Source organism: Grus americana, chromosome 1, assembly GCF_028858705.1.
Source record: "Grus americana isolate bGruAme1 chromosome 1, bGruAme1.mat, whole genome shotgun sequence".
In the NCBI taxonomy this organism is placed as follows: Eukaryota; Metazoa; Chordata; class Aves; order Gruiformes; family Gruidae; genus Grus; species Grus americana.
Genome location: NC_072852.1, coordinates 14,428,392 through 14,442,528, shown reverse-complemented (window position 1 = coordinate 14,442,528; position 14,137 = coordinate 14,428,392). Strand labels below are relative to the sequence as shown.

The following is a 14,137-nucleotide window of genomic DNA, read 5'->3' as shown; positions in this document are numbered from 1 at the left end:
CATTTTCATCCTTTCCCTCTGAAATCTTTTCACCTCTGATCCAAGCTTTTAGAGCAAGCATGCTAATTCCAATCTCCTGAACAAACATTACATAAATAATTACATCTTACTTGCCAAATTTCCCTGGCAGTTTCAGATGAATATGATCAAGACAGATGACTGAAACTGAAAAAACAACTCAGAGGCATTTAACCAGAAGCTGAAAGCCTCCCACCCAAGCACCTTCTGGACCAACAGCCACGAGTGCTCTGTGCATTTTCCCTGCTGGCCCCAACCCTGGTGCCATCTTCCAGTCAGGTTTAATATGTCGGTCTTGGCTGCTGTTGGAAGAAATTGCCACTGGAGGTTTCAGCCATGTTAGGAGACACAGGCTAAAACACACACCAGCCTGGCCTCACCTCCTGCCGCGCACTGTAAATGGTCATTAAATTGCCTTTGCAGGGCACTGTGTTTCATACACCCACCAAGAGAGACTGGACACACCTGTCCTGTGCACTTAATCTCCAAAAAGCTTATTCCTCATCTTGCTTTTGTATTTATTTTATTTGGAGACCTCTTAATTAGATAGTATTTGGGTGGTGGTGGTGTATTTTTTTAAAAAAGACAACAATTAAACCAGGACAAGCAGAGATGGTCATGCAAATTTAATAATGCCTTAAACCCCACACAGTTTATTTGCCTAAAGAGGGCAAATATCTACCCTGGCCTTGGGGCAGTGCTGCTGTGCATCCTTCCCACACTTGGAGCAGGCAGAGCCAGGCAGCACAGGCAGTGCCTGTGCACGGCTCAGTCCCTGGTACCCTCCTGTGCTGAAACACTTGTTTTAAAATGCAGCCTGTTAACGAAAGCGTGTTAGCATGTAAATCCAATGTGAAAGACAAGATTCTTCAATATAAAACCATAACAGCAATTATTGGGTACGCATTGTTTTATGTTCTGATCCAGCCCAGGCTTGTCTGATGCCCAGCACCGACCATCTCCCCCGCAGCGGCAGGGAGGGAGCACAGTTCGTGCTGTCAGTGGATCAGTCCTGATCTGGGGGCACAGCACCGTGCGGTTTGGGAAGACCAATCTCAGCTTCACATAGTCGCTGATTTCCCTGGAGCTGGCGTTGTGGATGTCACCCTATATTTCCTGCGGTGGAAGCAGCCACGAATCATTGCGTACAGATGTGCAATGCAGCTGCTAGCAGTGGGCACAGGGTTAAACTCCGCTAGTGCGGGTAAAAACATAACCTTGTTTCCCTTGGTCCTGCTGAAGACATTTTTTGGGGTGTCATGAGATGGAGTATTTAACTGTAGGAACCTGAGTCTTTTCCCAGATCCCTTCCAAATGAAATTGTCCCAGTGCCTTCCCTCGCCAGGGAAAGGCGCAGACGCCAAGCACCCCTGTAAGGGCAGAGTGAGTGCCAGGCGTGCGAACCCCAGAGCACGAGCAGATGGTGACAGCTTCAGGGGAAGGTCCGGGACAGGTTCTATGCTCTTGGACACACAGCTCAGCGTGCTGCATCAGATTGACTGGAGTCTGGAGGGACATCTCTCTACAGGTTCATGAATGTATGTAAGTGTCTCTGGATTACTTTTTCCCAAATCACCTGGAACAATTTGTGTCATTGCACAGGGGGAAAATTGATATTACCTCGGCTGTGTTCAGAGGAGCTGGCAATAATGTACTGGAATAAAGTGGTTTTAAGCTTTTTGGCACTTGAGCAGGGTGGCACCGCAAGTGCCACAGGTGACATGGATTATATATAGTTCAAGTAAACAATCAGCAAGTCTTATTTCTTTTTTTTTTTTGCTTTTCAGTGACAGACAATCTAAAATTCTTTACTGGCATCTGATTTCAACTTGAATAGTTGTGGTTTAGGAAGCAAAACTCTTTACAGCATTTCTGTAGTTGAAGCATGGGGTTAGTAATGCCTTGAACTGACAGTGAGCCTTGACACCTGATACAGTCTTCTTGTGTTCAGACCTCTTTCTTCCTCTGTCAGCAGTTTACCTCCTCTTACTACTTCTGAAAATACATTTTCCTCTCTCTCTTGCATAGCCCCAAGCAGACAAATGCATCTAGGCTAATGGAAGTGTGAAGTTTATATAAAGAGGAACCTTATTACCTCTAAGTTGTTTTTATTTCGAAGATCTCACTTACCATGTCAGGATGTTCTTGTTCCCTCCCATATTTCTTTTAGTTCTCACCCCTCTGGAAAGATTCATTCCCAGTGAGGAATTACCTCCAGGGACACATGGGGCATGCATCTTGCCTTTTGGCTGACTGACAGGTTAGATTTGATTAATCACTTGCCCTTCAGCTGGAAATAAATAGCAGGCAATGAGAGATTGGAACTATAGACTGGTGGGGAGTAACACCAATTAACATCTGTAAGTACCCCTCATCTAAGCAATATTTAACTACATTAAAGACTGTACAGAAACTTTTGAAAAACAGCACAGATACACGTCAAGAAAACAAAACCCCATAATTAACGGTTGAATAATCTTCTTTCTCTAGTAGAGTCTTTTTCAGGCATTGCCAATATTATTTTTATTATAATTACTATAAATATTATGTAGTTTTTATACTTGAGTGTCCACATAGAGATGGATATGTTTTTAGATATATTGCATATTTTTAAAAGAGAAAAATCCCAATTCATGATCCTGTTCCATTTATCTCACCTGTCAAGTAGGAACATCACCGACAAAGAAAGTTCAATACAGAAAAGGTATGGGCTTGTGCTTCTTTCTAAAAGTAGCCTAGTTCATGCATAATTGCACTGCATTATTGTCATTTGCTCCATGAATAAAGCATAAATACAGAGCAAAACAAGCAGATAATACTGGTAAACTGACAGCAGCAATACCCTTAATAATTCTCTGAAGCTGCAGAACTCGTGCATGTGCCCGCTGCAAAGCTAATGCTAATGTGAGCACATGCTGTAGGAAGCGGTGCCCCTATTGCACGGCACTGTTGTCCCCAGGGTGCAGACCGCTCCTGCTATGGAGCACCAATAATTGGCTCCTAGTCTGCATTATCAAGTGAGGGATGATAGACACAGAAAGATGCAGATCATTCAACTGGCTGCTGGCTCTCTCCCCAAATCCCCTTTTTCTCACACGCATGCAGAGATCCAGTAAAGAGTACACAGTTTGGTATTATTGGTATTATTTGGTATTTGTTTGCATTCAGACACACACTCAAGCTCCCCTCTGCATGTGGTCCATGTTTCGAGAGTTTGCTCCTCTCTGCCTTATAAAGGAATTTTGTGACTGCCATCATCGTTGTGTACATCGTGAATTGTATCCTGGGCTGTTGCATAAACAGTGTCTCTGAAGTCCCAGTCCAGTGCTAATATAAGTTTTCTTTCTCACTGTCTGCAAAGAGCTCTCTCTTCCAGCCTGGCAGCCCAGGGGAGGGATAGAAATGTTGTACAAAAGTACAAAACACCTTCCGTGCCTTAGGTGTGGCATTTTCTCGTATGTGCCCAGGAGTGTGGTGAGCCAGGTTTTTGCTCCAAACATGGAATTCCTGCAATGAAACACATTTGCAAAACGTGTCTGTTGGTGCTGCGTTGGCAAAGCTGGCTGTGGGATGCTCTGCCATTTCATCTGGTGGAGGAAGTCACCATGCCTGGTCCTTTTAAAGAAGCCTGGGCATGTGTTTGGTTTTGGAGATTGTTTGGTCCCATTCTGACTTGTGTGTCCACATACCTCTGCCAGGAAATTTGCAGAAATGTCTGTAGTGATCATGGTTTCTTGCATGTTCATCACAGCAGAGCTTTAAGAAATACTTTAGTTGATACTTTTAAATGAGACGTAAAGTCTCAGCTCTCTTGCTTTTCTTTATGCTCTGGGGCAATGTATTTGGTTTTATTTTACTCTGTAGTCAGTATGGTCACTGGTCATGACAGCAGATGAAGAAATGCTAATGAAGAACTACGGCATGATGTTTTGCTGAATTTTACAGAAGTGTTGGAAATCCTAAGATCGTTTCCATGATGCTCGTGGTAGGGCCTACAACCAAAGCCTCACGCTGGTAATGTGATCCCAGGGCTGTGGCCAAAACACTATTGCTACCAGGTGAGGTGAGGCTCCAGCTTTACGGAGGCCTCTGAAAGTCCAAGCAGATGGAAAAAGCAACCCAGCTCTCCTTCTGCAAGCAGAGGAAGGGAGTGCCCTAAAAGCCCTAGGAGCACCAGGTGGCCATAGTTTTGTGTTTCTGCACACACGCATTGGTGTAAATAGAGCTTTTCTAAATGAACAGGAAGCAAATAAGATCCAAGAAGTTTTTGTTTACTGCTGTTTGTACTCTGACAATTTGCAGATGGGTTTTACCATGAGGATCCACCGTATATGAAAAATTTAATATTAGATGCGTTTCTTTTGTTGTTCTTCCTTGTCAGTGTAACTGGCCTTGTAGCCAAGAAAAAAAAAATAAATTTCTACTTTCCTTTCATAAAATTCCTTTCTGGCCTCTTCCTGACACTTTCATCAGCAAGCGAGGCATGATCCATTAGAGAGGGCACCCAGCTGGCTGCAAAACCACGCTTATGAAGTAGCTTTCAGTGTCTTACTGTTGAACCGAGAGGCTACTTCAAGGAGTTCATATGGATCTGTCTTGAGCCCATTAGTGTTAATTATTTTCATTACTGACTTGGAGAAAGGATAAAGAACACGTATGAAGAGTGTGTATGAGTCTGGACAGATATTGGAAGAACTTTGGCTGCAGGAAATCAGACTTCAAAGGCAACACTGGCAAATACTGAAAGGTTTTGAAATCTCTGAGATAAAACGGAAGTTTTGAAGTACTACGCTTAGAAAAGAGGGAAGAAATGAGCAATTGGAAGTAAAGAATAACTAGCACTGTTAGCATGACAGCTCTGGAAGAGAAAAACAAATCAAATTGCATTGTATTTCTAGCTGATTATGAGAAAACAAAATGACAAATCTTTCTCCATGGTACATTAGCTGGTCTGTTAGCTGTGGGTCATTAATGGGAAATAATTATTCTTTAGTCAAAAATGGTGAGACCTCAAGTACAGAAACTCTATGTGCAGCTATAGGCATTTCACTTCTTCAAAGACAGAGACAGACTGAGACCAGAGGAGACCATTAAAACAGTATGTTGTTCAGAAAGTGAACGGTTAGAGGACAGGCAGTGTGAAGGTACCGGGCTGCTTACTTTGAGGGGAAAATAGAGAAAGAATGATGATGGGGTTTTTTGTTTGTTTTTTTTTTCAAAGGAGAAAGTAATCCACTTCAGCTTGTCTGGACAATGAGGGAAATTAAAAGAAAGAACAGCTCAGTTGACAGCAAAACCCAATGCAGCATACCCAAAGATGTTGTAGGGTCTCCTTCTTATGGAGATGTTGGGCAGAGAGCTTACTTGTCTCTCCCTTTGTTTCCGGAGAGGATTTCAGGACACCCATTCAAGCTCTACATTTCTATCAGCAGCATATAACAGTACTGCCATTGCTATTGCCTATTGGATCGTGTGGCTATTAATTTCACAGAGCAGCAGATCTGCAACCATTTCCTCTGTTCTGCACTGAGACAGGGATGCTTTCTCAGGCAGAGAGATGTGCTTAGCTTTGCGATATGCTTACTTTTACTCATGTCCTTCATTGAATCCCTGTGCCAGTGCTTTTTTTTACCAACCTAGCCATTTTGGTTTAGGAACTTTTGCTATGCACAGAAACAATCCCTACAAATTATTCTATGAATTCAAAAGAGTGCAGAAAGAAGAACACAGGAAGAAAGCAGAATGGGACTTCTGATTTGATTAGTCATGTGTATACATATACATATGCATATATAAATAAGTATACTACATTATTTATTGTTGTCTTTTTTATGTTCACAGGGCTACAGCTACTCACAGGGGCCAAGTTATATTCAAGGATGCCTTAGCACAACAGCTGTGTGAACAGGGAGGTAAGAGCCACCATCATATTAAAAATATCTGGCAAATGTGGTTTTCCATTGTACTTGCATGTCAGTGTTACTCATCATGAAAGCTTAGTATCAGGATCTTCTTTATATTCTTAAAACTGATACTTTCTTTGGCTTCATACTTCCCATTAGTTATCCAGTAAATTCTTCTGTCGTCTCTGCTAAACATTGGGGAATACACAAAAGTTAAAGTAAATCCTATTGTGTTATACACTTACCTGAAATGAGCATGTAACAACCAACATTTGTTTTTTGTCAAAACCACAAGCTGAGTTTTAACTCTCACTGCATAAACTTTAAGCAAAAAATACAATATGCCTGCAGCAAAGGCTTTGTTTACCATCCAGCTCACACGTATCTTTGTGAAGAACCTGCCTTCCCATTTTGCAAAAGTAGGCCATCAAATTTTTGCCTATCACCTACAATATTTGATCACTTTTATAGCTAAACAAAATGTTTGACTTTTTACACAAACTTTAAAAATCTAATTGTTTGCACATCTTATCATATATATCCTTTTGATGAGTAACCTAAAAATAAATGTCCTGTTGTCAGCTGTTGTCTACCAAGAGTACACTGCTTTGATCCTGCTTCATTAAAAGAGTGGGAAGTAGAGAAAGTATCCAGCATTTTTGGTACAGGAGAGAAAGGAATTTCTGTGCTGATCCAGTTTTGTCCGCAAAATTCCAGTGATATTTCTATGTAAAAAGAGACAGTGAAATATGGGCCAACCAGTCCAAGATAAATGTTTCAGAATTAGAAATGTGTTGTCATATTAACAAACAAGATAAAACCTCCCAAAATACATCTTTTGGAGGCATTAGAGCGATTGGGGTGGTCCTATGAGTTTGGGAATATCTATGCAATGGCTTTTGCAATAAGAATATGTCAGGAGCATATTTTGAGTTATTCATATAAGGTATGAATAGTACCTCCGTGATAATGAGGGAAAAGTATTTCAGTTTTAAATTTCAGTATTTGAGTTTTCAGTGGTTTAATATTTCAGTAGGAAGTAGGAAGGGTGATTCAGAGAGGTGACTGAAGATGCTAGCTAACAAGCTAGGAAGTTAGTTATATTTTGAATGAATTAGAAAAGTGTAGCACAGGTGCTGGCAATCAGAAGGGAGCGTTATAATGATCTGGATGGAAGGGGACTAGGCCAGGCGTGTGTTGGTATTCTTACTGTGTGGAAGGAAAAAACATCTGGAGAAATTGCCAAAATGCATTTGGTATTCAGAACAGGAGATGAATTGTACCCCCATAATGTTGGTGTGGAAAAGTAATGTTTTGGTGACTAGTATGAGGGGGTTTGGGAACAGAAGTGTTGGCAGGATCACCCTTTGGGATGTGCTACGGCGGACGGTGAGGATATCTGTCTCACACAGGCTACTCGCTGGATGGCCACAAGTCAAGAGTGGTAAAATTCATATGCAGAGCCATCAGCGTAAAATGATGAAAAGCCTCATAAGCAGATGAAATTCTCCAAAGCAGGGCTGCATAGTGAGTGCACCACAACCAAAGGTAGTGTGTGGGGCCAGAACAGGTAAGGAAAGGAGAAGGAAGTAAAAGACATATCAATGGCAGAGTGACAGAGAGCCAGAGAGCTGGCAGTGACCAACACAATGAAAGCTACGTGCAAGCAAGCTGAAAGGTAATATATGACTATCAGTGTCAGAACTGGCAGCATGGTTAAGGAGAATATGGGCAAAGCAACAAGATTTCTCCCTGCTAGAAGACAATACCTTGATAAGTAGAGACCAGCGAGTAGAAATCCATCCATACAGGCTTTGACAGTCCATCCTTCAGACATGCTGTACCAGGAGAGCTGACAGAAGAAATGGTAGTTCTTCCACCCTTCTCTGCTTTACATTTTTCCAATTTTGGAGCATAACTTAGCCTCAAATCAACATTTTAGCAATATTTGTGTTGCTTAGAACAATCAGTTGTTATGGTACTACATGCTGTCTGCAAGTTCACAGGGACTCTGCAGGACAAGGAGAAAATGGGATTTGTGTATCAGTTGCGTGTAGAGAATAAAAGACGCTCAGATGTGCCATCCCTGGGCCTTCACTGGCTGCTCAGCTGTGACAGTCCCTTTGCATCCTCCTCCCACCCAGCCACTGATAGCCATGTCCTGCACTACTTCCCTGGGAAGGCCTCCAGCTTCCCCACCTTGTCATTGTCTCCCGCATCCTAATGAGTTTTGGGTTTCCTGTGATTTTCCCAACAATTCTCTTTGCTTTATACACAGTCACCTCAGAGACTTTCTGGATTTGTCTTCTCCAAAATATGTGATGTCATTGTGGTTACTCTGCAAACATCAGGTTTGACTTAGTCAAGGATCACCAAGAGGTACTGTTCTATGAGCAGCTGACAACGGGTAACAGCCATGTAATCAGTCATCCAATTTCCCTGCCATACTGATGTGCAAGGTTCTCAGAGGTTCTCTTGGTCCTTTTCCCACATTTTTATCCGCACCAAGACCTCCTTCCCCTTAGTTTCCTGGCTCGGCCACAGTTTTCTTGACTCAGGTAGTCAACCACCCTGTTGCCCATTGCCCTTCCTCCTATCCATTCCAGCACCAGGCTCTCCTCTGCCCTGTAGTTCTTATTTCTCCAGCAGACAACGTGCATTGCATTAGTCCCCCTAACTGGTGTGTACTGTTGTAACTCTTATACTGTTAGGATTAATTTTCCTATTCAAATAAAAGATGCTTTCTTTGAAGCAAACCTCGCTTCTTTTATTCCATGAAGACAATCACAGTTTCATCAGTACTATTAATGTAAACAAAGGATTCTTTCAGAAAGAATTAGTGAATTTCTTTAGATGCAAATATCATTTTAAGATATATGCAAAACAGCAAGGTAGATTGACATAAATGAGGTTTTACGGTCTGTTTCTGGCCCTAAATATTACTATACTGAAATGCTGTAGTGAATGATGTGACATATTAAGTAAAGAAAGTAAAACCACAGGGCAACTTCATAGATTTATGACAGGATATCTTTTTAATATGTTCACTGGAGATGATAGCAGACTTCATAGTAACTAGTACAAAGGATATACATGAAGATGTGAAAGTAGCAAGGAATCTCAGAAATCATGTTCACTGTGGCTGTCCACCCTCAGATGTGCATTAGTAAATCCTAATGGAGTTAATGGGATTTGTGCAGTGAAAGGAAAGCATAGTCCTTATTTTGAAGAGAATCAGAGGATGATAAAGGGGAGCATTAAGGGATGGCAGTGCCAAACAAACAGCCCTATGTATAACATAAATGGGCTGAGGAATGATGCCATAGGGAAAGACACCAAAGAAAGTAAGATAATCACTTGAAAAAATGTGTGTTCAGCATGTAATAAATATTTTAGAAGCTCGAGAGATCTTTGAGAACTGATGTAAGCTTTAAAGTTTTTTTAAGAATTGTATTGGATATTGAAGAAAGGAGACATAAAAATCACAAGACAAAAGAGTAAATCCAGCACAAATAGGCAAGAAAACAAAAAATGTATAAGCCAAGACAGAATGGATAGATGTCTTATAAATTCTTTTAAGAACAAATAAGAATGTTAATGACTGATGATATTCTTGTCATTAATAATATCTTCAATTAACAATATCTTTAACTTGTTGATCTAATAGCAAAATAAATGGAAAATAATGTAAACTTATTATTGTGCAGATAGATTTATATTTATTCCTGGCTTGAGTAGAACAACAATCATACATTAATAAACAGTAGCATAATTAAAATAGAGTTGGCAAAACATCAGACCTGGCTGCATTGCCCTGTAGAACTCAAAAGAGTTGAGGTCCGTATGAAAACAGCGATGCTGCTGGGAGGAACGGCTCGTGGTGCAGGGATGGATGCAGCTGGCACTCGTGTCACACAACCCCGCCTGCCTTTACCGCACCAAGTAGGGTGCTAAGGGGTTGAGGAGACCATTTCCCGGTGCAGAGTGTAGCTTTGGACCAGTAGCATCGGTCTTTGGAATAAAGACCATACTGGGAGATTTGTGAGCATGTAATTTAGTTCTCACTGACTAGAGGACAATCTCAGACCAGTAAAACCCAAGAGCTGGAAAAGATGAAGGATGTTGTTCCCTCCTAGTGCAAAATCATTCCTTTCAGCATAGTTCCCAGAATTTTATACAATCTCATACTCAATGCCACAAATTATAGGATTGGGATTCCTTTCTTAAGAAACCACTCTACAGTCTGACAGATGTCTCCGTATGAAAGTAAATCCTGAGAACTGGCCCAGACTCTCTTTTATTTGATAGCCTTTGCCTGAATGTTTGTGGAAGAACCTTTTAGGTATGTTTTGTACCTTGTAAAATTTAAGAACACTCTGAAAAACAAATGCAAAACAGATTGCAGGCTCTCAGGCTTGACCAGAGCAGTGTTTTACAGAACAGAAGACTGGAGTTTAGAGCTGATGTATTGTTCCTTGGCTTATGTGTCAGCGAGAATAATGCAGCCCTCAGGCAACACACTGACTCTCTCTAGGGGTATGTTCAGCCTCTATCATTCAATAGCAACTTTGTTTACCAGTTGAGAGAAAGTATTGGCAGGAGTCTAAATAAAAGCATTAATTTCCTTTTTCATCTTCATCTGGCTGCTAATGACAAGGAGATTAGACTTTTTTCGTAATCTGCAAAATAGAATATACCTCTCTCCACATCTCATTTGAGATGAATTGATGAGCAACAGCTAATGGCTGCTGGCTGTTGAACTCTGAGCACAGTCTTCGTCTGGGAGCATTTGAGCATTTGTGTTTCTGTAATTCACTTTTATATTTAAAAAAAATGTTCAGGGTTCTGAGAAAAAAGAAGACAAAAAGTCTATTTATTTTCCAGTGAGTTTTAAGAATATTTCCTTATGCTGTATTCCCTACATATCCCTGTACACAGGCTTGACCCCACAGATCTATGGAGTATGGGTGTCAATAGTACAAACTGATGTCGCTGGAACACATGTTTAATTTGCATTATGCAAGCTCTTTTATCTGAATGGAGACTAGTTTTGCTTAACAGTTAACCATTATCATGTTTAATGATTTTGGTTCTTATTCTTCCCTGGACATCAGGACCATCACCAAATCTTGTTTCCCTCCTCATATTCCAGCTCCTCTATCTGAAGATGATGTTCCCTTCCCACTTCTCTCATCTTTCCCTCCCTTCCAGTTTAACCAAAACATGACATATGTTTCTATTGGTTTAACCTTCCAGTAGCCTTACTTCATCCACAGAAAATTTTAACCTTTTACTCCAAAAGATGCCTTCATTCTCTCTCATCTCATTGACACAGAGCCCCACAATGACCCATTGACTTCTGAATTCCGCATTACTTTCCTCAAGTTTCTCACGCTTCCAGTTTGACTGTGGCCTTTCTCTCTCTGAATCACTTTGTATTGTGTACTTTATTCTGTTCTTTTCCTTACCAAAGGGATTGCCTTGTCTTACAAGGCAAGCATCCTACATTTCCTTACATTTTCTCATATTGTATTTGTTCATGCCTCTTAGATGGTGAACTCTGTTGAGCTCTGTTTCCATTCTTTGCTTAGTAAAATTTGTTTCTTGTAAAGCTCTGTATATACCCAGTGTGGTAGTTAAAAATCAAATAATAGAAATTACATTCTTATTCAAGCTAAGATGCATTTTGGAGCCACACAAATGCTGATTCTAAATTTAAAACCATCCAACCAAGAGCCTAAGGAACATCTAAGTGAATCATGGTTTAAAATAAGAACTAAGATGGCCTTTTTTCCCCCTCTCAGTCTGATGTTTTGTAGAATTGTTTTTAATTGTAAATGTTTTATATCTTTGCCTTGTATAGCTACTCTGCACCATATCACATTTTTTTAGCTTGGTTACGTTATGCAAGGAAACTCTGTTTGACTTCAGCCACACTGTGTGGCCTACTGTACAGTCCATATTGTTTTAAAATAAGTAGTTATATAAATTGATCAAAAAAGGCAGATCTCAAAATATTTTAAAACTACTGAAGTTGGTTTTGTGCGATGTTCTAAATTTCTATAATTTTGGGGACCTTAACTACAACACTTGAAGATCAAGACAGTGCTTTTCTGCAAGGAAATATAAAATTTAATACAGAAATTATTCATAGGGAGATTAAAGTCTAGGTTTATCACTCATTAAATGGTACCTTCACAGTCCTTTGTCATATTTAGCTCTGGAATTTGAATTACGAATTAGATGAAGGAATACCTGAGGCAAAAATACTTGGGCTTCTCAGATCCTCTAGAGACTTGGGAAGCATAACCCCTCCTCAACATAAAGTCTTCATTTGTAAGAACAACCTTTTGTCCAACATTAAGTGTTTGCTTAACTCCACCTTCAGTTTTTTTTAATGAGTTGTCAGTAGCACTAGTATGTATTTGCACGATTTCCTTCATTTCAGTCCATTGATAAGCAGTTTTGGTTTGCAATACATTATGCATACAACTGAAGAAGCATTTTAGGAAAAATTCTCATATCCCAATTTTGTATTCTTTGTCACATAAACAGCTAGTTATATTAAAAAAATGCTGAAGTCAAAGGAGATTTCAAATTTCAAGATTTTAAGTTTGTGCTATACCTGTACCTTTTGGCTGAATGCTGAAATTTTGCATAATAACTTTAGAAAGTATTGTTAGCGATTGTGTGTAACCTTGGCTGCACTGTCTTCCACAAAAAGCCTCTTCCAAAGAGCGATGCCAAGTGGCCTGAGATGAATGACAATCTTGTCTTTCATTTTCATTTTCAGGTCTGAACTGCTCTCGTTGGAGGGGAAGGTCTCTTTCAATTGAGTTACTCTCAAGGGCTAATGAAATTTGCTTGGCCAACTAATGAGCCTACCCATGACATGGCCTGACATGACCATCCTCCTCACAGATGAGGACTAGCGGAGTGGCTCTCAGCCACACCTGTCCTTGCAGTGGATCATCCCTTAGTGATGATCTGGAGCTAATGAAAAGGGGTAATGCAGAACATCAGAGACAGAGGTCTTACTTTAAGCTTAACCTCTTACAGCAACATGAATATTTCAAATCCCATGCCATAATGTACTACTTTTCCTACAGGCAAAATCCAGAACAGCCTGCATTGCTCAATCAATAATAATTCAGTTAATCCATCTTAATCCATTTCTTCTGTGCAAAGAGTTTCTAAAAGTTTTCTAGGGAAGTTTATACATGCCTCCATGGAGAAAAACAATGCCTGGGACTTCAAGGGACAAGCACAGTCTATTCCTGTGTAGTGCCCACCAGTGCAGCCTGGCGTTATCCTGGGGCAGTGCCAAGCTTAATCTGCAACTGGAGTTGTATTGCTACAGATTTCGTACTGACATGATGCGAGGTCTTGGCCATTGCTTGAGTCATTATTGGTATTTCTGCTGGGGAAGGCAAGATGGCATGGATAAGTTTCTTGTATAAAAATGCAGCAAATTAGCTGCATAAAGAAAAAAAGGGTTTGTATTTCTGCGTGTCTGTGATTTCTAGTTAGCATCAAACTCTCAAGAATGCCTTTGCTCTTTGCTGCGGTAAAGCTTTCAGGGGTTCTGTGGTTGTTTTCAGCATTGCCTATGTATATATAAGGTTACTGGATGGAGTAAAAGCTGACAGTCTCCTAAGTTGTCAGTCAGTTAAATTAAAGGTTTCTGTCTAAGCTAAACCCAGACTGCTTGCCATTCTTTTCTGGTCTGCAGATACCTCGGTTGGTTTTGCTCAGTCTTTTTAATCACCAACTTCCCCATGAAATGTTGCAATTTCATTACAGAATGTCACGCCTCCACGCAAACCCAGTGTTTAAAGAGAAATCAGGAAGAGAAAAACAAAATTCTTGAGATTTGTGTTGGACTTTCTATTCAAATGACTATGTATGAGGGCTCTACACAGATTGCTGCATTCATTTTTATGTTTATTTTTAATCTATTTTAAATTTGTCAGATGTTATGACAGAAATTGCAGTACTTCAGCAATTTTTTGCAAATATGCTGAAGAAATCAAGAGTACTGATACAATTTAGGTCAGTGCCCAACAAGAAACACAGAATCATCAAAAGAATCCTGGTTTCAGAAATTCTCTTTTTTTTGGTGGTCTATTTACCAACGCACAGAATACAGCTGGAAATATAGCTGCACGGGCGAGGTACTGAGAGGGGAAGGAGGTAGCTGCTCCCCAGGAGCTTGC

General features: G+C 40.4%; 1 protein-coding gene across 1 annotated transcript in view; it reads left to right on the top strand.

The window, feature by feature from the left end:
* RELN (reelin) overlaps nt 1-14,137 on the top strand; it is a 296,695-nt gene that overhangs the window by 117,627 nt on the left and 164,931 nt on the right. Inside the window, exon 4 of the mRNA XM_054839620.1 lies at nt 5,860-5,930. Within this exon, the coding sequence (XP_054695595.1) occupies nt 5,860-5,930 (71 nt within the window). The remainder of the gene's footprint in view (nt 1-5,859; nt 5,931-14,137) is intronic.